The sequence below is a fragment of the Anas acuta genome, chromosome 2 (genome assembly GCF_963932015.1).
Source record: "Anas acuta chromosome 2, bAnaAcu1.1, whole genome shotgun sequence".
In the NCBI taxonomy this organism is placed as follows: Eukaryota; Metazoa; Chordata; class Aves; order Anseriformes; family Anatidae; genus Anas; species Anas acuta.
This window is the reverse complement of record NC_088980.1, coordinates 17,590,461-17,612,818: the sequence shown is the minus strand read 5'-3', so window position 1 is coordinate 17,612,818 and position 22,358 is coordinate 17,590,461. Positions and strand designations below refer to the sequence as shown.

At 42.2% G+C, this 22,358-nt stretch overlaps 1 protein-coding gene across 1 annotated transcript in view; it reads left to right on the top strand.

The window, feature by feature from the left end:
- The window catches only part of APBB1IP (amyloid beta precursor protein binding family B member 1 interacting protein), a 61,910-nt gene extending 40,720 nt beyond the window's left edge, over positions 1-21,190 (top strand). The window contains exons 10-14 of the mRNA XM_068673664.1: positions 792-902; positions 12,402-12,500; positions 13,527-13,644; positions 17,380-17,477; positions 19,723-21,190. Coding sequence (XP_068529765.1) covers positions 792-902; positions 12,402-12,500; positions 13,527-13,644; positions 17,380-17,477; positions 19,723-20,262 — 966 coding nt within the window. The 3' untranslated portion in view covers positions 20,263-21,190. The remainder of the gene's footprint in view (positions 1-791; positions 903-12,401; positions 12,501-13,526; positions 13,645-17,379; positions 17,478-19,722) is intronic.
- Positions 21,191-22,358: the final 1,168 nt, after the last annotated feature.

Below are 22,358 nucleotides of genomic sequence, written 5' to 3'. Positions count from 1 at the left end.
CCATTCTTAGAGGAAATGAGGGGTTGTTTTCATTTTTTTGTTGTTTTGTTTTCACAATTTCCTGATATCTCAGTTTAACCAACAGTGACCATATGACATAGCCATTTCTGCATTTCCACTCAAAGGATTGCAAAAGGTATTGTATGCTTTGTATGCAGAATTCTTCACACGCAAAAAAAAAAAAAAAAAAAAAAAAAAAAAAGTCTGCCAGTAACAGAAACCTTGTTACTTAAGCAACATACTGTGAATAAGTAAATGTTATGATAAACAGAACAAAAATGTTGCCAGGAAATTTGAGAAGATTCCAAGCAAAGCAGATGAAATGTGTGTTCATTTTCTGATGGGAGTTTACATTTGTTACATATATCAAAGAGAGTCAAGCTCCCAATTCAATTTAGAACCCCAGGCCATCATTTTCTAATCAGAATTGCAAGGGTGTGGTTGCAAGGCCTGTATCTTTTTGCAAAAGTTATTTCTTACTATGGTCTCCTCCTTTTTTTTTTTTTTTTTTTATAGCCGTAAGTCAAAATCTCCACACAAAGCAATAAAGCATAACAAAACTAGAAAAACATCAAAATATTACAGTTACATATTATTCCTGATCTGTACTGACATTCTTCCAAATGTTGAAGTACACACACTCTTCTTTCTGTAGTCAACTTTGTAACAGTTAAAAAAAAAAAAAAAAAGTAAAAAACATCAGCACTATACACTTGAAGATACTCCTTTATTGAGTCTCACATCAAAATTTAATTTGTTCTAACAATGCTGTGCTTGGTTTTTGTTTGTAGACATCCCGGGATTTGGCATGCTTCATTCAGTTTGAGAATATGAATGTTTATTACGGTTCTCAACACAAAGTGAAATATAAGGCACCTACAGATCACTGCTTTGTCCTAAAGGTAAGAGAAAATGTACAAGAAAAACATACAAGAAAAATAAGTTCTGCGATTATGATACACAAATTACTGTATATGCAAATGTATTTAAGTTTCAAGGTCCATGGACCCTTACGAGACAGAATACATCCTGCAAAATCATGTTTTCTTCTTTATTTCATTCTTGATTAGCAACATACCTTGAGAATCTTCTGAGCTTACAGGACTGGTAGTCCTATGATGAATATCTACACTGTATCTATAAAGTTTTCTTCAGAACAAGGCCGAGTATGCTTCCAGTGACTCCTTAGGTGACTGGACACATCCAGACAAATGGCACACAAGGCAGCACTTTCATGTCTTTTTTTTTGTTTGTTTTTGCAGTGTAGTCATACCTGTTGAATAGTATGCTGATGCAAAATCTTGCCTGTATTGAGGCAAGACATTTTGTGTGGCATATTTTATTGCACAACTAGTTGTGTCATGAGCGCAAAAGACACTGCTCACACAGTCATTAAATTCTTGTTATGGAAATACGTGTTGCACTGCTGCCACTCCAGGTAATGGCACTGCAGCTAGGCTGGGAATTCCACATTTCTCTCAGGAAAGGAAAAGAATCCCAGGCTCTTCACATAATTCAGGTAGCAGAAATGAAGCTTTGCAGCTTCAGTAGCTAGGCTTTATTTCCAATCTGTCTTTAATACAGGTTTTAGAATACAGTGGGATTACTGCGTACAAGAAAGACAGAAAATAATCTCTCTGATTCTTGTCTATTTAAAAGTCTGTGTTGTAAACAAGATATGAGAAAACAGTATTTTGTCATCTCAGTAAAAGGTACAGGAAGCATTCACATCAGAGGTCACTTATAATACCACATTTCCAGCTGTAGCTGCACACTTACAGCACTCTTTTGTTCAGTTTAAAAATGTCTACTAGCCTAATTTACACATGGCCAAGCAGAAGTGGTTTATAGACTCTGACTTGTTTTCCATAGCAGATGTAACTAATTAGCAGTGCTAAGAAGTTTTAATAGTAAAGTTCTCCATAAAATGCTCGGGGGGGGAGAAGAAACTTCATCCTTTTTTTTTTTTTTTAAATAGATATGATCCTTCTGAATTCAACAGGCGAGCATTATTTCTGAAAAATACAACTCCCAATGGAAAAATTAAAAAAAAGAAGGGGAAATACATTTTCTAAACCATTGAGACCATATGTGTGTGTATATATATCTACCTATCTCAGATCTTGTTACAAGATCCAGTCCAAACCAAATGACTGGTCAGAGGAGTATCTGACTAATTTAATAACAATTACTCAGTTTCTGTTCAGATGAGAATAAGAGCGTGATTTCTGAGGCGTATGTAGCAATGTATTTAACTGTTAACAGTGAGTGGGAAAACTTTCTGGATTTATTCCCATCTTTCGTGAAAAGAGGTATAAATAAGAACTTATCCAAAAAAAAAAAAAAAAAAGGTCAAAAAGTCACCATTAAACTAAAATACTTGCTTTACTAGATGTGTGATGTTAGCACTGTACCCTCAACATGAGATGTGAAGAACAAGATCAAGAGCTCACTAGGGAAAGTTTTATATATAATAGGCCTATAAACATATGAAACATACTCAGCAAAAATGTTTTCTCTGATGCTTCTTAAATGTGTTTGTGGTATGCTAGGATAAACATCATGTTGATGAGATCATTATATCCAAGAAACCCTGCTTTGAGGTGAATAGATTATGTTACACTGATTGTTCTTCATTTTAATTCCCATAAGTCAGCATTTGGTAGATTCCTGACTGGCTCAGCTTCAGACTTGGCTTCTACTACCTTTTGCAGTGGCTGGAGTTGCCAAGGAAGAATAGGGAAGCTTTGGTATCTTCAAATCTTCTGTTGTTTATGGAAACCTCTCACTTGGAGTGGCTTTCTGAAGGTGACGCAGTGGAGATTTTGGTATCTCTTATAATGTCCATGCAGTAGTTCAAGTTCAATATATATCATTTTGAAGGCACGCGGCTGAGATGAGAGCTGCCATATCCTTCTTCTCTTACCTTCAGTCAGAGTTGAGGTTGTAATACATCTTGAGATCTGTAGGCTAAGGGAAAGAACAAAGTTAAATGTTGGTTTCTCTGATTGGATGTTTGGTGGCACACAAGTGTGTGGAGAAGGATGTAAAGCCATTTATTACATTTAGTCACATTTTGTTCCTGCCTGTTTTCACATGGAAGACTCCCAGAAGAAAATATTTCTCTTGCTGGGAGACACTTGTTTGGAAATGTCAAAGGAAAACAAACCATTGTCCTTGAGATATTTCTCATCCTGTTGTATTTTGAGAATAAAGTCTGCAAGATGGAACGACAGTAATTCTGCAGACAGGTGAAGTGAGCAAAAGGCAATAGATTTAACAGGTAAACATTTGTCTTCATTATCCTGGTAACCTGGTGCTTCTGGAGGAATTTGGATGCTCAGCTCAGCTTTCTGAGCATCCTGAGGTGCTCCTTAGGAACGGAGGAACTGCTCCCTCAAAGTGGTGAGCAGTCATCAGCCAAGTTACTTGCTCTGCTGTGTTTCAAATGTCACAGAAAAAAATGCCCAGCTTAGAGGCAAAAGACCAGCTTGTACTTTACAGTGCATGAGAAATACAGGGACTTAGCAGCTTCAGCAGTGTCTTGCTTCTGTGCTAGTCCTGCTGAATTTTAAAGCAGGCATAATTTCCCTGATTTGAGCACTGAGCTGAAAAACTCTCCTATTTACTTCTGACTCTAGTTCTTAAATCAATTGACATCCTTACTTCAAGAAAGGGGGGAATGCTTTTTGTTCCTTCAAAGGGCAGCAAATGGCCAGTGAGATGGTCTGATTTGGAGTTAAATGTGGCTTCATCTTGAAGGAAACATCCTTTTTTTTCCTCCAGTCCCTATTTGAATGTTGAGCCCTCTAAACAAGTAACTAGCCTAAAAACAGTAACATTTGTACCACCTACAAAGGTCCTGTCTCATATTGTCAGGGAGAAAAAACGCAATATTCCTTTCTGCGAACTCCTAACCTGGTCATTTGCACATTTAGGGAGGGAAGAGCCTGCAAGAGACATTTTGAGAATCAGCAGGGCATTTCCGTCATTTTTGCATCTGTCTGCAAGGAATTATCAAGAGTTTGCTGGAAAGAGGAACCCCAGAACTATCGTTAACTGTAACCAGCACTGGTGACTTGGTTTTAGCTAGAATGAGATCTCTCAGGTTGTCTTGACACTGCCCTGAACTATATGAGCTTTTGCCGCAATGTCTCTGGGACATTTCTTCGAACACTGCTTCACCCTGATCTTTCTAAATAGGATGAGGACTTTTTCTCCAGTTTCGTCTCTTAGGCTAACAGTCAGGTGAGGGACTTGCAGAAACGGTGAGCCTTAGTGGTCTTAGTGCCTGCCCCAGCTAACACACAGAGCATGCATACAATGACAAAGCCTGTGAACAGGCGGCTCCTTCTGTCCTGTTGTTTTGTTGGCTTTTTATTGTTTTGTTGGTTGGTTCTTAATGTAGCCATTTAATTTCAACTTCAGTGGTCACACCTGGGTTAATTAGCTGCTGCTGGCTTGGGTACTGATGTTAGTGTAACAACAAGATCATACACATCGCGGATAGGTTGCTTTCATACTTAAGACAGAAGCCAGTGTAGGTTTTGCAGCCTGTGATGTTGGCAGCTGCACTTAGACGATGTATTTTGAAATAGGTCTTACAAGTGTTCTGGGCTGCAGGTCCATTCTGTAGGATGGTGTCTTTATGTACATATATAGGTACACACTATAGCTAGAGTAGTGCGATGAGTTGTGAGTGTTCCTTGCCTACCGTTTTGTCCTGCCACACCAGCACCCTGTTGTATGTATTGTAGCTCAGATCTAAAATGGGGAGGTTTTTGCTTGTTCATTAATAATAATGAGATAACGAGGAAAAGAGCTGTGTGTCAAAACCAACTCAGAAGCACATCGCAGTGTCTGCCAGCAAAAGACAGGACACTTTGCTAAGCTTATTCAGGAGTTTCTTTTCAGGATGATTCAGGAGACAACTGCAGCAACTGAACAAAGCAGCTGCTTCCTCACATCAGCTCCTTTCAGGCAGGGGAAAGCCCAGCTGGGACCAACCGAAATGAGCACAGCTGGCCCGGTGGTGTCAGAGCAGGGTCACCCTTAGCTGACCTGTGCAGCAAACCAGAACAGATGTGGCTGGGTCCAGAGGATGAGAGAGAGTACAGCCTGGCACAGAGGCCCCAGTGGACTTGGTTTTCAGGAATCCTTAGGCTTTGGGGCAACACTAAAGCTTGAAAAACTCTGTTATTTCCCAGTAACTACTTGGGCTGTGGTGAGTTACAACCTTCTTAAATTGAATTGTTCTGTACTGGTGCTGAACAAGCCTTCCTCTCTCAAAGGAGGAACTTAAAAAACTCAAAACAAAAGAAAAGCCCCTCAACGTACTGAAAATAGAGCCCCTGAATAAAATAAGCACTTTGGGAGCATCTACTCCTGCAAGCATGCAGGTTCTTCCTATTTATTTCTCAGCCTAAATGAAACACAAAAATTTAAAGATTCCACCTTTCACTTTGAGATCAGATGAAATGGGTCTTTTCTTAGTAGATACCACTGTATGCAGAAAGGAGGAAAGGAAAGGACAGCCACCTGAGAAGGAAAACCCTCCCTCAAACCTGCAGCTGCCAAGCTCAGAGTTGGCAGAGGAGGCAGGAGAGGGAGGGGAGCAGCACGGCTCCCCCTGCCACCCTGCGGAGACTGCTGGCCTCTCCCAGGTGAGAAGCAGAGAGGAAAGAGAAATCTCTCTGCTTCACAGACAAAGTAATTTCTCATGCTGCACACAGCAAGTGTGCAAGTTGGAGCCATTCGGTTCCTCGCAGTATCCTGTATGCATTTAAAAATGGCAATTTTTATACCTAGACTCCCTATAGGTCTTATCTTTCACCGTCTACTACATTATGTGGGGAATGCCATGGAAATGGATGAGACCTTTTGTGATTTGTTGCATATTCTGAAGCTAAAAGCTTCAAGAAAAAAAAAAAAAAGAGATTCCAGCACGAGGGAATGGCTCTTGCTAGCGACAGCTTTGGCTGCAGCGAGCAGAAATTCAGAACATAACATTTATTTTGTGCATTGTGTGTGTGTGTACGCTAGTCCAGGAGCTGTTTTTGTCATACCATGTTGAAAAATCTTCCAAAGCAGACAAATAGCAAGGTAATCTATATGCAAATTTGCTGGTTTAGTCAGTCTGATGTGCCTGTGACAAAGAGTGAATTTAATTATAGTTTATTGGTGCTGGTTTTGCTTGAGTAATCTGGAGGTAATGGTGCATAATGCTGAATTAATCTAGGATGAAAAAAATTGGTTTCCTGGGGATAAACTGAGACAAAGGCAAATCATCTTCTATTTCCACAGCTGGGTACGTTTTCCTGTACAGTCTAAACAGCTAAGTTTTCCTGGTGCCATTTGGAAACTACCAAATTAAAAATAAATAAATAAATAAAACGATCCAAAGGACTTGGGAAGTAAATTTTCAGGAGGAATAGCTTCTGTTTGCAACAGTGGCATCATTCCAGCAGGTAATTTGATGTTTAGTCACTCCAGTGCTGATTCCCTCCTCCCTCACACCCAGCGTGCTCCGTCGCAGGCTGAGTCACATGTACCGTGCATTGAGCACAATAACAATTAAGAAGGTAGAAGGTGAACATTAGCAGTGGTAGAGATAGAAGATGTGGAACAAATGGTCAGCACGGGAAGCAAGGAGACACAACAGAAAATCGTCTAGTTCTTCATGCGAAAATTTTGAACTGTTAAGTGCGTGTGACTGCTTCAGATACTTCAGAGTAAAATTGATTGTTAAATAAAAAGGCAGTATTTTTTTATTACAGGTGACCCTCAGATACATGGAATTATAGTACACACACACAGTTTTGTAAGATAAATATATAAACAATACGAAGACTAAGACCAGAGGAAGGACCGCGAGAAAAGGGATATAACAGGTTTTGATATTTTTATTTGCTGCATAAAGCAGTACTCTTTGGTTACAATGGCTACACGATGTTTTTAATGAACTAAAAATGTTGTCTCAGTCATTAGAGAAGTGGAAGTCAGAAGAATAATTTCCTTACAGCAGAGAAGTTGATCTTTTATTTTATAAGTCACACAGGTCTTCAAAAGATCAGCTAAACCTGGTGATCTTAATGCAAGGAGTGTGTAACACCAGAAATAGGCCACATTTAACAGCAGACAGCAAATTTGAACCACTTAGCAGTGATTTTTGAAAGGGTGCTGCGTATTAATTCTACTTGCAGCTCTGGGAGTCAGATAAGTCTCAGATTTGCTGAGAATCTAGCTCAAGATAGCACAAGTTCATTGTCAGGAGATAAGCTATCAAATAACATTGACTATTTGGAGGAAATCTAGACAAAACCAAGGCTTTTGATCCAAAGCTAGTTGCTGTTTTTATGCTTCTGGCTATTGTTTCTGCCTCAAAGACTGAGCAATGATCCATATATTTTGGCACAAGAAATCCAATGAGATGCCTGAATAACTTCAGTTCACTTTTCATCTTTGGTGTTGGGAGAAGGTGAAGAAAAAGAACATTTTATTGGGATAATCTCTGATTTCATGCACACGCGACGTGATCGCTTTTAGTCATTTATTTTGGCACAAACCATAGAAACCACATCTTTCAGTTCCCATTTCTTCAGGTTTTCAGTATGTTCTACTTTTTTTTCCCTTAGGCAAAGAGTTTACTTTATATCTGAAAATGTATCTGTGCACAAATATATTTTTTTAAACCTCTTCAGAAAATAAGCTTGTTATATTCAAGAGCTTCTGCTTTCTTTATCTCCAGGCAGTTGATACTTGTAAAAGAGACAGCAGGGCAGAGGAGAGCACCAGGTTCTGTTCCAAAGCTTTTCACTGCTTTCCTGGGGGGAACCTGGCACATCCTTTTGCAGCCTGACATCTGAGGTGCTCAGGCCTTAGTAAGTGACTGGAGAGGTGTCCAACACTTGGAAAAATCAGGCCAGACTTCCACCTGTGTCTGTTTCCCCAGCCATAAAGCAGTGATGATGCTACTAATTTATCATTATTAAGAGCTTTGACATCAACAGAGAAAAAAGTTCACTAGTCAAACTTACTGCATGTCAGCGCACCATGTTGTTTTCCAAGCACTGTACTATGTACATTTCTGTGAGAAAAATGTTGGAGTCCCTTTCTACTTGCTTATTACAACTTTTCATTCAAACCATCTTCTGGGGTGGTCGCTTTTTAAGCAGTTCTCTTTTGTAATTCACTTTGGTGCTGCCTGTGATAAACCTTTCCAGAGGAGATGTTTTCCCTTTGCTGTCAGATGATTGTAGTGACCTTTTCAGCAGACGGCATGCACCACATAACAAAGCAGTTTATCTTCCTTTACATGTGAAATACGTAAGCTGTGGCATCCTGAGGTTAGTTTTCATTTGTCTGGAGGTACAGTATTTCTCACATGACTGTGCCATGATTGATATTGTTATGGCCTCTGCTAGTTTCCCATAGAGGTTATTACAGGGGCTATGAATCTAGTTTAGGAAGAACAGGGATGTGCAGTGACCAGAGCTCCTTACCTCTGTGTACTGTATTAAACAACTGTCCAGAGATGCAGGAGCTGTGAAAGGAGGTAATTGGTTTACATGGATCTTCATACCAGGTTTTCATTCACAGGATGTCCTCATTCTTTGAATTGATTATACTGAGTCAGCATTTTTTTCAACCATCTGATAAATATTGCATGCGACCTGAAGTTTTCAATAGAGATTCGAGTTAGTAAAGGTCAGTGTCAACAGCAGGGAGACTTCTGCCATTTTGTGTTGCCAAATTTCGCTACCCAGTACTTCCCAAGTGAGCGAGCTGCTGGGGTGGGGATGTGTGTGACAGTTCTTGGCTAAAACATCACGCATCCGTGTCCGAAGTTGCATGCTAAAAACACACTACAAAGTGTGTTTTATGAGACATCAGTAAAGTTACACGTAAAAAGAGAGCCGGTGCCGAGAAACCTCTTCTGAGACAGTGAGACCATACAGTTCTCAGCTGATGTTATAATGCTGAGATACAGGCTGCCTGCAAGGCTTTAAGTGTTTAACCTTCTTCATGAGACCTGGGTGTTCAGCAGCTTGCTAGTTTGGACCCTAATTGCCAGAATATACTTGTGATCGCATTTAATCATGGTCACTGATCGGAGTAATTTAATCAAGAAGCTGATTGGGGTAATTTGGAATAGGCCCCCAGTGGTGAATGTCAGTAGTTAAGATGGATTGCCCAGTGGAGATGATAACTAGTAAAGAAATGGGGAAGGAAGTAAATAATCCCATGTGGTTCAGCATAGGACACTCTAGCCTTCTTTTCTTAGTCCCTTGACTTCTCAGAGCAGTGATAACCCCACAGCCTCAAAATACTCACAGACAGGATAAGTGGTGAGGTGAGGAAGATTGCTGATGGTGCTGTTTACTCCAAGCATCAAGGACAAGGGCAGACCAAAGAATTCCAGAAGGACCTTGTGAGACTGAAGTTCTGGACAGGAAGACTGTAAATAGCACAGTCGAGGTATGCACACAATGATGTGCATAGGGACAAAAGCAACCAGAACTTCACCTATGAAATTACTAATCTTGTGGTGACCTGTACCATTCGAGAGCAAGATGCTGCTATCATGGTATTTAACTTGATGAAGGCATCGTTTTGGTGCTCAGTAGTGATTAGATATGTAAATAAACTGTTAGGATGATTAGGAAAGGTGTAGATGATGAAAGAGTGCCATACCGTGGCACAAGTATATGGTTTCCTCTCACCTGTGAAGCTCCAAACCTCTCAGTTCAAAGAGGATATAGTAAACAGTGAGAAGGGTCAGGGAAGAGCAACAAGAATGGGCAAAGGTAAGGAACAACTGAATTGAATGACCGTGTAGGCTAGGAGACTGCAGGCTGGAAAAGAGATGACCTGTGAGGAATGTAATGCATGCCTCTAAGCTCAGAAGTGGCATGGAGAGGTGTGGATAGAGGTCAGGCACTGAGTGTCTCTTCCTAAATGTGAACAATAAATGAAACTAGAAGCAGTCAGGTTCAGGGCAAAAGGAGATGTGTGGCGTGTATGGCAGATCTGGGAAAATCATTGCTAGAAGGTGTTACGGATGCTAAAATTCCATCTGGGCTCAAGAAGAAGCTGAAGAAGCACCTGGAGGAGAAATCCATTGAGGGATCTAAATATGGAGAAACCACCTCCTGCTGAGAAAATCTCCTGATCTGAAAATAGTCGCAGAGAGGGAGAGTCTGGAGAGGGAAGTATCAGATATGCTTGCCTTGTTCATGCTGTTCCGTCATCCATTTATGACCACTGTCAAAGTCAGGATACTGGGCTCAGGGACCTTTGGTCTGGCAGTAGGGATATTCTTGTGAAACTGGGATTTTGGCAGGGTGCCCCGGGGGAGAAGATTGTTAAAATATAGATGTCTATTTTTTTTCTTTTAATGAAAACCTGCTGGTTACATATGGTGCTTGAAAATGAGGGGAGGTACAGAGACCCATTGGCCTGAGTGGTCATGAAAACAGAAGGAAAAAAAATTCTTTTTTATTTCTGAAAGCTTTGGGTGCCCTCTGCTGGGTATAGTGGGACCTTACACAATGGAGCAAAATTGCTAAATACTTGTTAAAAAGTGCTGGAAGAATTGAATTTACCCAGGGTCGCAGTGTCGTTTGCATCTCCTGTTCCTCTGGGCTCTGTTGGTGGCAATGTAACCCAGGTGCATGGGATGGACTGTGCCAGACAGAGAAGTGCCTGCTTACAGTTCCCTTTTAGTGATAGTATTAGGGCTGAGTTCTCTGATGGTTTCACTGCAGCTGATCGTATAATAGAGAAATGTCCTGGCCACACAGTGCAGTAGTGCAGCCTGCTCTTCCCTGGGCACCGTGGGCATGTGCCTAGTGCCCCTCGTCCTCACATGGTATGTGAGGCCATGCTGTGTACTGCTGGGGGAAAAAAAAAAAAATTAAAAATTAAAAGCTGCATCAAGATAAAATGTGTTATATTTAACCAAGATCAGTTCCTTTTTTTGAGTCACCCTGGGGCCTCATACACGGTTGGGTCAGCACACGCCTGGTGTCTGCAGTGCTGAGGCAGGAGCAGGGACCCATGGCTGCGGGGTGAGACCTCTGTCTTCAACTCTGCTTGTGAACCCCTGGCTCACCCGGCCATGGCCAGGGTTTGGTATCAGCAGCGGGGCTGCCCCAGCCACCAGCAGATGTCTGCGAGGAGCCACCCGCCTGCTGCATCAGCACCATCTCAGTGGCTCACCAGCCTGGGACAGCAGCTGCTGGCAGCTCTCAGGGCTGTGGGGGTCCCATGGAGCCCCCCAGGGCCTGCACTGCTCTGCTCCGTGGGCTTAATGATGCATGTATTGACCCGGAGTCCTTGCTGCTAGCTCAGCTTTGGATTTTCTATTGCCCAGGCCAAAAAGGAGAGGTTGGCTCTAGTGAGTCCACAGGGTGTGTTTGGCTGCACTTTCGTGTGTTTGTGAGATTTCACTGACTGTGCACCTGTAATTCATGACAATAGAAATAGAAATGAACGCGTGAATGAGGGAGAAAGAAGCCTTTTCCTTTGGTTTCATTCTTTTCCTTACATATCAGGAGGTGGCAGTATAATGTTCCATCCATGCTACTGAAGACCTGTAGCAGGGGAAGGAAATTCCTTCAGAGTCCTGGAGAGGGTGTTCAGTCCCAGGCAGGCAAGGAAGTAGCATGGTATTTTGTGGACTCGTCACTGCCTATCTCTACTATGTTGAGCAGTTAGGGGAAGAGTTGGTTTTGAATTGTTTCAAAAAGAAGAAAAAAAGGCTTAGAAATTGTGAAAGTTTCTGGTACAAACATATGAGAAATGTTACTTCCGATGGTACGTGGCAATTTTACAAAACTGTTGTCAAACAACAGCAAGAGTAAAGCAGAATCAAAATGTGTATGAAGAAAGCTCTGACCAGGCCCAAAGAAAGGCAGTGAATTTGAAGGAAAAATCTGTTTCAGCTGAGAGGTTATGCTTATCCAAATTTAACATGCTCTTTGAAACTAATTGTGTTCAGCTTTCAGTCTGGATGCCTTACATATGACAAACCACAATGAAAAACATACTCCCTTCCAGCGCTTATACACCGAGTGTTAGACCTTGAACCATGACACTTCTAGACTTCACTGAACTCCAGATCACTATTAGATTTCTGTAGCTTTTGAATTCCTATTACAATGCATTAAAATTACTTCAATCAAATGCTGCCAGTGGTAACACATGTAGTTCATAATCATAATCTTTTTCATATTTTCTTATATTTGTTTTTTGCTGCTTTTTTTTTTCAAGTCATCTTCATGTTAACAGGATGCCCATAGGCAGTGTTCTCACCGAGGTCACTTGTGCAGTATCTTTGCACTCTTGTATTGTGATGTGATGTCTATGTTTGTCTCATACCATGAATTAATATCCTACAGCATCCCCAGATTCAAAAGGAGTCCCAATATATCAAGTACTTATGCTGTGATGATCAAGCAACCCTGCATCAGTGGGTAACGGGAATAAGAATTGCCAAGGTAAGATTAAAAGTAAATTTATTTTAATTATGTTTTCTATGCAGTCCTGTCTACCTCAGGTTACTGACTGTCATCACCTCAGCTGGAGGTACTGTGACAAGAACAGATATGTATATTCATGCTGATCTTACCATACCAAGAAAGAGCAGAAGGGCACGACCAGCATGGGTTTGCTGGATGTTCCTGTACCCCAGTGATCAGTGTGTTTTTCTCATTAACACGAGGGTGAATTCTGTAGCTATAAAACCCCTACTCATAAAACTCACTCTGCAGTTACCTGGTGTCATAATAACAGGCTGTGGCTAAAGTTGTGCAAGCTCTGTTCAGTCCAGGTGTGTCCTTTTTCAAACAGTTCTACCCAAATTGTCTGCCCCACCCTCTTCAAAAAGATCTGGATTCACAGCCTGTTTCTTTTGGCACAGAACATTAAGGAAGGTGGGTTTGTACATAGCCCAGTGTACTGGCTGGCTATACCTGAATACACAGACCTGCTGCTCTTAGGTATATATTATTCTCTGCCAGTTTTGCTGCAGGGTGACGTCTAACAAAGGTGTGGGGTGGAAATAGACTTTTTTTTTTTGGCTTACACTGCTAGAGCTGTTTGCTGTAGAGCCCAGGATCCAGCACCCCAAGTCTCCAGTAATTAAAAAAAAAAAAATCATAAAAATGAAAATGTAATACTTGGAAAGCACTAGAAAAAGATAATCTATTGAATATGGTTGGCTTTAAAGCCAAGTTTCAAGATGTTTACAGATACTGAAATGAACAAAAAACAGGAGAATGGTATCAGTAGGACAGCATTTGGTCACGGGGATGGGGATTCATGTGTTATTGTGCTATTATGGAGATGCTTTCCACCTGGTCCTGTACAGAAACAGGGAAACCACTTGTAGAAAGCTACTTTTTAGCCAAATGAGGCAGATGGTGGTGGAGTCAAAAAAGCTAGCTAAGAGGAAAATGAATGGCTGGCCTATTTCAAGATTAACACCATGTTGTTTTTTTTGTATTGTTTAAATTGTTTTGCAGTATGGCAAGACGTTATATGATAATTACAAATGTGCAGTGAAGAAAGCTGGCTTGTCATCTCGGTGGACAAATCAAGGGACTGTGGAACCAGCTGCCCCCACGGGATCCTTACTAACAGGTACTAAAGCTTTCAGAACAGTTGAAATCACAATTGTTGCCCTCTTCTGTCATCATCAGCATTGCACGTAGTCTTTGTTCAGAAAAATGTCCCACACATTCAGCAAAGTAATGCCTTGTTCTAAACAGACCAGAGTAGCTCTGACCTCTAACCAGCTATCTGCCAAGGCTTTGCTTTAAAGTTTAGATTGAAGAATACAGGCAGCCCTCCAAAGGTCAGTTTAAATCTGCACACTTTAAGAAGGTATTTTTCTGTTGACATCTAAATACAAATCCATTAACCTCCTGCTGCATTTTACAGTCTGATGGTCCATGTCTTGAACTTTCCTATTTGTCCATCTCTAAACTGACAGCATCAGTGCTTATTCTTCCAGCAGGTAGAAGGGATGAGTGGGCTATTCAGAGAACAGTAATTTCAGAAAGGGAGCGTTATAGGGTAAGCCCTTCTCTTTCCTAGCCTTTTGCTCATTTGCAGGGTAGCAGTGTGGGTGTAAGGAAAAGGAGACAGAGGTTAGAAAGAGTTGGGTTCTTCTCTAACTTTACTTTTACAATAGCTTCATCAGATTGCTGTTATCCATCTTATTATTGTACAGATGTGACAAGAATGAGCAAAGAAAAAAATAAATACATTTCCAACTTCTGATGTGTACTGCTATAACTCAAAGTCTTGCAAATACCTTTCCAGGGCTTTAGTTTGCCTTTTCTCAGCACATATAAGAGGATGGTCTTTCTACTAAGCTTTGGAGTGAAATCATGATAATAAATGCTTGTTTAGGGTGGGGAGAAGTAGTAACAAGCTGCCAGTCATGTGCAGGGCTACTTTAATGAGGGTGGATGGGACAGGGTTATGGAGCGTTTTGTGTCCTGATGGCAACAGAGAGGTGGCCAGTGGGGCTTCATGCTGGTGCTGCAGTCTGTACTGGGTAGGGCAGGTTCAAGGACTAATAAAGGACAGGTACTAAATTTGAGATCCTGACTAGAATCCAGGGAAATTGTTTGTGGTCATAAAATATACTGCTAATCTTAACTAATGGGTCCCATTAAATGGTTAAGCAGCCTGGAAAGATTTTAGCCATGTATGTTGTCTCTGTTGAAATGTCTCTGAAGGATCATTAGTGTTCTAACTGGGGCAGGTGATTTTAATTCTTGCTGTCTTGCAGTTGTCAGTACTGCCCTTTATGAAACCTGGGGCCCAACTACAGTATTATAACCTTAACTGACTGACTGTGAGCAGTTGTTGGCTCACATTTTAGAAATGGAACAAATCAGCCATTTGCATAGGCTGATTTCAGTACAAGCTAAATCCTGCTGTTGAAAATTGCAGTCCTGTATGAGCTTAGAAGAGGGCTGTACTCTACCAAATGCTCAGGAAGGCAGGTGGAGCTTCTGTACTCTCGGTTCATACAGCCTGTACTCCCTGGTCACTGCTGCGGCCAGCATTTGTGTGTTCACATTTACCCCAAACTCTACAGTCTGTGGTTCTGACGTGTCCCAAGTGCAAGGTGCCTCTCGGGCACGTTAAGTTGTCTGCATCTCTATCTGTGTCTTTGGACACTCAAACAGCAGCATGTGCTGTGTGCCAGCACAATACCACGATGTTCAGAAGAAGAATGCTGCTTTTTGCAGATGCTCTGTACCTCTAGTAGGCTCTTGGTTTTCTATATTTTGCATTGTATTTGGACTACTTTTTTTTTTTCTTAAGTGTTATTTCATAGTAAAATTTTGGAGAAAGTGACTTGCAAAGAATACTGTAACATTTAAATTAAAAATAAGTCTTGACATAATAATGCACAAACTTACGTATTCGGTTGACTGGAGGTCCTTTAAGTGGCTGACTGTGTACCATATGTACAGGCATGTGGCAGGAGCTGATACAACAACTTGCTTTCAAGTCTTTCATAGCTTATGAAATCCATTAACAGAAGAAGAAAGAGGTTACCATTTATCTGTGTCCCAACTTTCTGGTATATTGTATTTGCCAAGTAGAACACTGTACACTGCAGTATCTAGAGTGGATCTCTCTCTACCCTCTTTCACTATGCTATTAAATTTCAGTGTCACTGAGGGCAACGATGTCCTTGAGCATTGTGGGACCCAAGCTCCTGCTCTGTTATGGACAGCAGATGAGCTGCAGATAGATGGTAACTTGCCCTGAGTGACAGCCTGGCCACAGAACCCAGGGATTTACATCACTCTCTGCTGAGCACTCACAGCCACAAGACTGGTTTAATCTCATTATTAAACTTCCATGTCAGTCCTTCAACAAACACAGGCCGTAGTCTGAATGATCTAAATGGCTTTTAGGATTAAATATGCTGGATTGCTTGTAGGCAAAGACATAAAACACAAGGACTTCAGACCATTTTGAAGCCCTTGTCAGCCCTTAAAGCCTAAATAACCCTACTAAATTCAATACACTGCGGAGTTTGTCTTACTTCGTCATCAGTTGTGAGATTTGCAGGCATGGCAATGAAAAGATTTTATTTTATTTCTTATCATAGTCATGGAATCTCTCTGCTAATCAGAAAAGTATGTGTTAAGATTAAAACCATCTTTGTGCTTAGATTTATATTGCAGGCGGCTAAGGGTTCATTTGTATCCAAAAAGCACAAGTGGAACTTTACAGCATCTCAGAACTGTAAATTATAATGGAGTTAAAGCAGTCGCTGAGGTTTACAAATGTCTGTATCTGGGCACCAAACGCTATCTACTACTTTGACATGTACAGCTTCCAAAAATCCTAGACTAAACTGGAGAGTCAATTTAATCCTCATCAGACTACACAGGGGCTGGGGATTTCTTTCCTAATTAAAACCACAATTTTTTCCTTTGGTTTGACATTCATTTATGCCATTTGACAGTACTGGGCTCTTTGTGTATATCCCTTACAAACACACGAATGGTGAGCAAAAGTTTTGCAGAGCTTTAGCTGAGCCAGCTAGCAGAGTTTTGCTAATCTGAGAATTCAGTGAGCTTCCCGATTCCAGACGAGGGAAAAGGTTCAGAGCTAGTAACTAACTTATGGAAAAAAAAATGGCTCAGCGCATCTGTAGTACTTCAAACCTTCAGCTCTTGTGACTCTTGCTGGTATGAAACTATTGAGCTTTTAGTCTCTAAGCTACATTAAAGGGGAAAATGTGCAATAAAACCTGGGTGTAGTTAATATTACAGTACACCACAAATTTTAAAATGCTGTTAAGAAAGACAGGTATTTAAACAATTCAAGGCCAGAGAGTGATCTTAACTATGCCAGTTTGATTTCTGCATAGCTCCACTACCAAAGGCGGCTCCCCTTCTCTATTCCTGTGTCAGGCTTCACCGTCCCTTTCTGTGATCACCATTTCCAGCAGTCAGAAGAAAAAAATCTTCATTTGTCACCGCCTTTATACACACAATGATAATTTCTGCCCTATGTCTTCATAATTCTACCACTTGCTTTTCCCGTAGGTTTGTCAGCTACAGTCATAGAGTTATGTGGACAGGTATTAGTTTTAATGTGAGGTATTGTGATTGTTTTCCTCAGGTAATGAACTGAATATAGAAAGTCACAAAACAAGCCCAAAGTAGAAAGCAGCCATCCTCATGGATTTTACTGAAGTACTTATAAAACCTGTAGTGAGTGGTGCAAGTTGTGAAGGTTTTTTAATTGCCTCTTTCTTAGTTTGGTATTCCCTGATCTGGTTAACACCACAAAAATGTAACCCTCTTTCCCCTCTCTCCTTGGTATTTGTCACAGGTGCTGTTCAGGCAAATGGACAGATTCCCCAAATTGTTCCTCCATCCCGTGCAGAAGTTGCAGAGACTCAGAAGCAAGTGGATACATCAGAGGCACAGGTCAGCAGATACCAGCAGTGCACTAGCTAAGCGTCACCTTAAAAATCATTTCTTTAAGTTTGGTTCTCTTTACCCACTGTCTTCCCCTCTCAAAGTGCCCGTGTGCTGTTGTGACAAGGATTTGGCTTTTGGACAAAGCAGCTGACTCCTTGCTGGTCCTCCTCATGCTTTACGCTCTGCAAACTGTGGCTGCTACACAAAAGCCTAGGAGCCACAGACAGGACGGGAAGGCACAGCCGTAAACCACTTCCATTCTGCAGAACGAGTAGCTGTGAGTTCATGTAGCAGAAATAGGAACACACCTTCTGGGCTTGTGCCAAAGAGTCTGTGCTGCCAGATTCTGGGTGCCATTTTGTCTCTAACAGAAATCAGGTCGTGCCCCAGTAACACCATGGCTACGTAGTGGTTTCAGTAGGAAACGCTGTGCACAGCTGAAGATGCGTATGTTAGAAAAGGAAGGAAGTGTGAAGAAATAAGGGCAAACATTGTGTTTTTGTTAAACACTAAATGCAGTCCTTTGTTAAGCTCCAAATTTTGCATACCTGCTCCACCTCTGGCTGTAAAAATACCAGTCAGATATGGTGTGAGGACTTCAAAAACATACACATGTCCTACAGAAAAAATAACATTTGTTTGCAACTCATCAGTCGTGTCCCTCCATCTTCCATTAAGAGCACACGACAAGCGAAACTAAATTCCTAGGATTTTTCTTTCACTTGCACTGTGTGTCATACAGTTCCTGTTTCTATCTTTGGGTTTCTCCTTTAAATCCATTTCTCTGCTCTGAACCTGACTTCCTCTGTAATAGATCATGTTCTCAGAGCTCCGCCGATGGTTCCCTCCTCCTGAATGTCTTACTTACTTGCTGCTTTTAGGCAAGGAGAGAGCAAGAGAAGGCGAGCAGGTTATGCTTGGTTAATGGCAAATCTAGTGCTGCTGACTGCAAGGTTGAAGAGCTCTGTTCTCTAACAGAAGCAAGCATGTTGCCTTTCTCATCTCAGAGCTTCTACATACCTGGGACCAAAGGATCAATTTGAAGTCTTCCAGGGTACGCTGGGCTATGGCTAGAGCACTAGGCTTGCTGGATTTAAACTGATAATTCAACATAACTAGAAATTAATCTGTTCAAAAGCTTATGTTTTCAGGAGAACAGACTTCTACACAGGTTTACAAGGATAGATAGCATGTTTGTACAGTAACTGTCAACAGCTACCAGCTGCCACCTTAAAAAAAAAAAAAAAAAAGGAAGAGAAAATTATGCTCAGATATTGCCAGATAGGCTTTATTTATCTTCAGTGTCAACAAGCAAACGCAACATAAAAGAAAACCCACCTGAAATTTTGCCAGGATAAATATAACCGCACTGAACTGCTATCCTACATTTTTTCCTAACTTGTACGATGGATCCTTTGATTATTTTTTTCTTTAAAAAGTTATCAGAATGTTTGAATGTCTACTGACCTTGCTAGCATGGCTAGAACTTAGTGGCCTCAGGGGCTTGTTAGTCATGCTGTACTTTCAGAAGTGAAGGAGGAGTGTGCGTGTGCATTGCCCAGCAGGCAGAAAACACCCTTCTCCCGCCTTGTCAGTGGCCCTCGCCTGTTCACCACCAGAATATCTTTCCTCCGCTGTGCACGTCAGAGTGATGGGCACAGTGACTCCAGGCACAGAAGCTTTAAAATCCCAAATATCTCCACCTTCTTCCTCGCTCGCTGGTGTTGTGTGCGATGAGTTTGGCAGAGATAGGTGACTTCGTTATTTTAGCTTTACCCAGAGTCCCAACAGTCACAGCTAGAATGGGAAATTATGGCAACGAGAGCCAAAACTATATCTGCTTTTTATGTCCTCAAATCTTGTTCAGCACATTTTGGATGTAAAAACACCACAGATTTTTTTTAAGGTCTTCGTGTTCTTAGGAAACAAACAGTGGGATAGGACATCAAGGAAGTATCTTTATATGTCTTACTGACTGCAATTCATTAAAAATTTAAAAGCACTCGTTTTCTGAGGACAGCACTCAGAAAGCACTGTGATACTCTCATCAGGGAGATTTCCACTGTCAAAGCTCTGTGGGCAACTCCAGAAAGAAAACAAAATGCTGCTTGCACACTTCAGGCAAAATGTACTCGCCCTCCTTTCCCAGTCTGTGTGCTGCACGCTGCCGTCTTTTCGCCGTTGTTAGGCAGTGCATTAGTTTACGTGTGCACTGACTGTCTCGTGCTTTTATTCCTTCTGCTTATTAAAGGTTAAGCCAAATGACCTCAGCGCACCTGGCCTGGCACAGCCAGTGTTGAGGCCCCAGAAATACGTGAACAAGAGGAACTCACTGCAGCCTCCTCCTCCGCCTGAGAGGCGGTCATCCGCTATTAACGCCTCGCCCATTCTACCCTCCAAAGTCAAACGAGACAGCGGCATCTTCCTAGCAGACCCCGAAACCTTTCCAGCACCGCCACCTTCCCTGATGGTTGGTTTGCCGCCGCCACCACCACCACCGCCGTCTGATGTCTGTGAACCCCCTCCCGATTTCGTGCCTCCTCCGCCACCTTCTTCCAGCAGCGGCGATGAAGACCTGCCCTTACCCCCCCCACCTCCACCTGTCTCCAGCAAGCCGCCGCCTCTGATGAAGAAACCCGTGCCACTTCCCTCAAAAAGGCATGAAAACGCCGTACAGGATGGAGAGCCCAGATCAGCTGGGCCACCCCCAATTGGGGGTGGAGGCAGGCAAGCAGATTTCATGTCTGACCTCATGAAAGCGCTCGAGAAGAAAAGGGGCAGCAGCTCCTGAACTCTGGGTGCCGGTGGACTACAAGCCATAGCTGCTGTTGTGTCACAGGAGGTTGTGCTGGGTCGGGCCTCACTGGGAGGAATTCGCAGAGTTCCTGCTGGGGGGGGCCCAGAAGCGAGGCGGGGTGCCCTCCGTCCCCTTCGCTGTCCCTACAGTCTGCTCCTTCCTCGCCCCGCACTCCCTTGAACAACCACTGCAGCTGCAGGCCGAGGGAGGAATTTGGCTGCAGAGTCTTGCTTCACTCCATCCAGACAGCCTGGGATGGTGGAGCAGGACTCTCCGGGCTGGCCAGTGGGTCAAACACAGCTGTGGCTGCCTCTTCAGTAGAATTATGGCTAAGGAAACAATACAGCAGCAGTGCCACGTCAATTTTGAGAAGTGGGAAAATGCCTTTTAACAGAACTCCCCCAAGGGTTCTTTATCAGAAAAGTCCACGTTATTTTTTTTTCAATCAAAATATCCCCTTTTTTTCTTTTTTTTTTTTTCCCAAAAAAAGTAGTCTTGTCCTAAGAAGAAAACCCTCAGCTGGACTATTCTGAGATACGGTGTAAGACCGGGGCTGGTTCCAGAGGGTATCACTCCAGGTGTTAACACACCACAGTTTGCATGTGCAACTCCAGTCAGCACTCACCATTGCTGTCTTTAAATCTTGTTTATTTGGTTAATTTTAGACAAATTCTTATCTGAAAATATTGTATCCTTCCCTTGGTAAGCAGGGTCTTTTTCTGTTGGTTAACATTTGTCTTCAAATTGTACCTAGAAATAGTCTGTCTTCATAAAGACTTCATAATTATCTCATACCTGATATAAATATGTCTCCTCCTACTTTTTTTTTTTCATTTGTTCTCCATTTTAATTCTCCATTGTTCATTTAGGCAGCATTCATTATTAGTTCTCAAATAAAAATAGCTTCTATTTTGTAACTGCACCAAGTGTCACGGTTGATGAGCAGGCATTTTACTGGGAGTTGGTACCACTTCAACAGTTTTTGCCTTTGCCAATGCCTCCTGGATTCCATATTTATTTCTTCCAGTCTTTTCTTGCACGCACATCATCTTCTAAGTTTCCATAAATAATACATTTCTGCATTTTCCAATACAAAAAGCATAAAAAGCGAAGTATGTGGTCTGAGCAAGTAAATAAAAGCAGCTGACAGAGCAGGAAGAGAAAGCGCTGCAGTTTGTCAAAACAGGGTCCCAAGGGCCAGTGCCGAAGTGGTGGTGGGAGGCAAGGGAACGCCGGGCTGATGGCAGCGCCGTGGCCTGGGAACATTTTAGGTCATCTATAGTCTCATTTTTGGTGTCAGGCTGCTTTGCCAATGCCTGTGTACCTGCATGAACAGGCTGGCAGCAACAGGAAGCACCTTTATTTTGAAGCGGTGATGAGCTCTGAACTTGACTACTTAAAAAACAAAAAAAGTGAGAACAGTAGTGGCATTATGAACCACACGTATTTCTGCCTGCCACTCAAGCAACTTGACTTGAAACTAGGCACAAAGCATGGTGATTGCTGCTAGAAGTGGCTGCTTGAGGCAGACCCATAAATGCTACTGCAGAGGGCAAAGGCCTTTAATAATCTGCCTGGTTTTGAGATTGAAAAAATATAAAAGCATTTTAATTACAAGGTTTTACAAGATCGTGTGGTGATGCTAAGAGCTGAATATGTCTGTGCACAGCCAGCAGGGAGCTAGGGTGGTGTCTGCAGGGACCTGTGGAGTGCAGACAGGAGCAAAGTAAAGGAGGCCACGCGCTCCACACCCACGTCACACCTCGCTTACGGAGGGTGAGTGCACTCCCCAGAGAGGCTGGAAGCAGCCAGCAGGGATGGAAGGATGGACGCAAGGAACTTGGAGATCACTCAACGGGGATACTTCAGTCAGGGTAGTGCCAAACTGAGTCACCAAAAAACGTCTGTGACATCCCTCAGCTGCTAACATTTTCAGCTGAGACAAGCTGAAGAAGCTAAGGCATGTTTTTTTCTGCAGCAAGCATGTGCATCCACCCCCACAGTTACTCAGGGACAGCCAGGGGACAGCCAGTCCCTTTTTCCTCCTGCCTCTCTTTGGCTTGTAAGCTCCTAGTGGTCTTCCAGTTCCC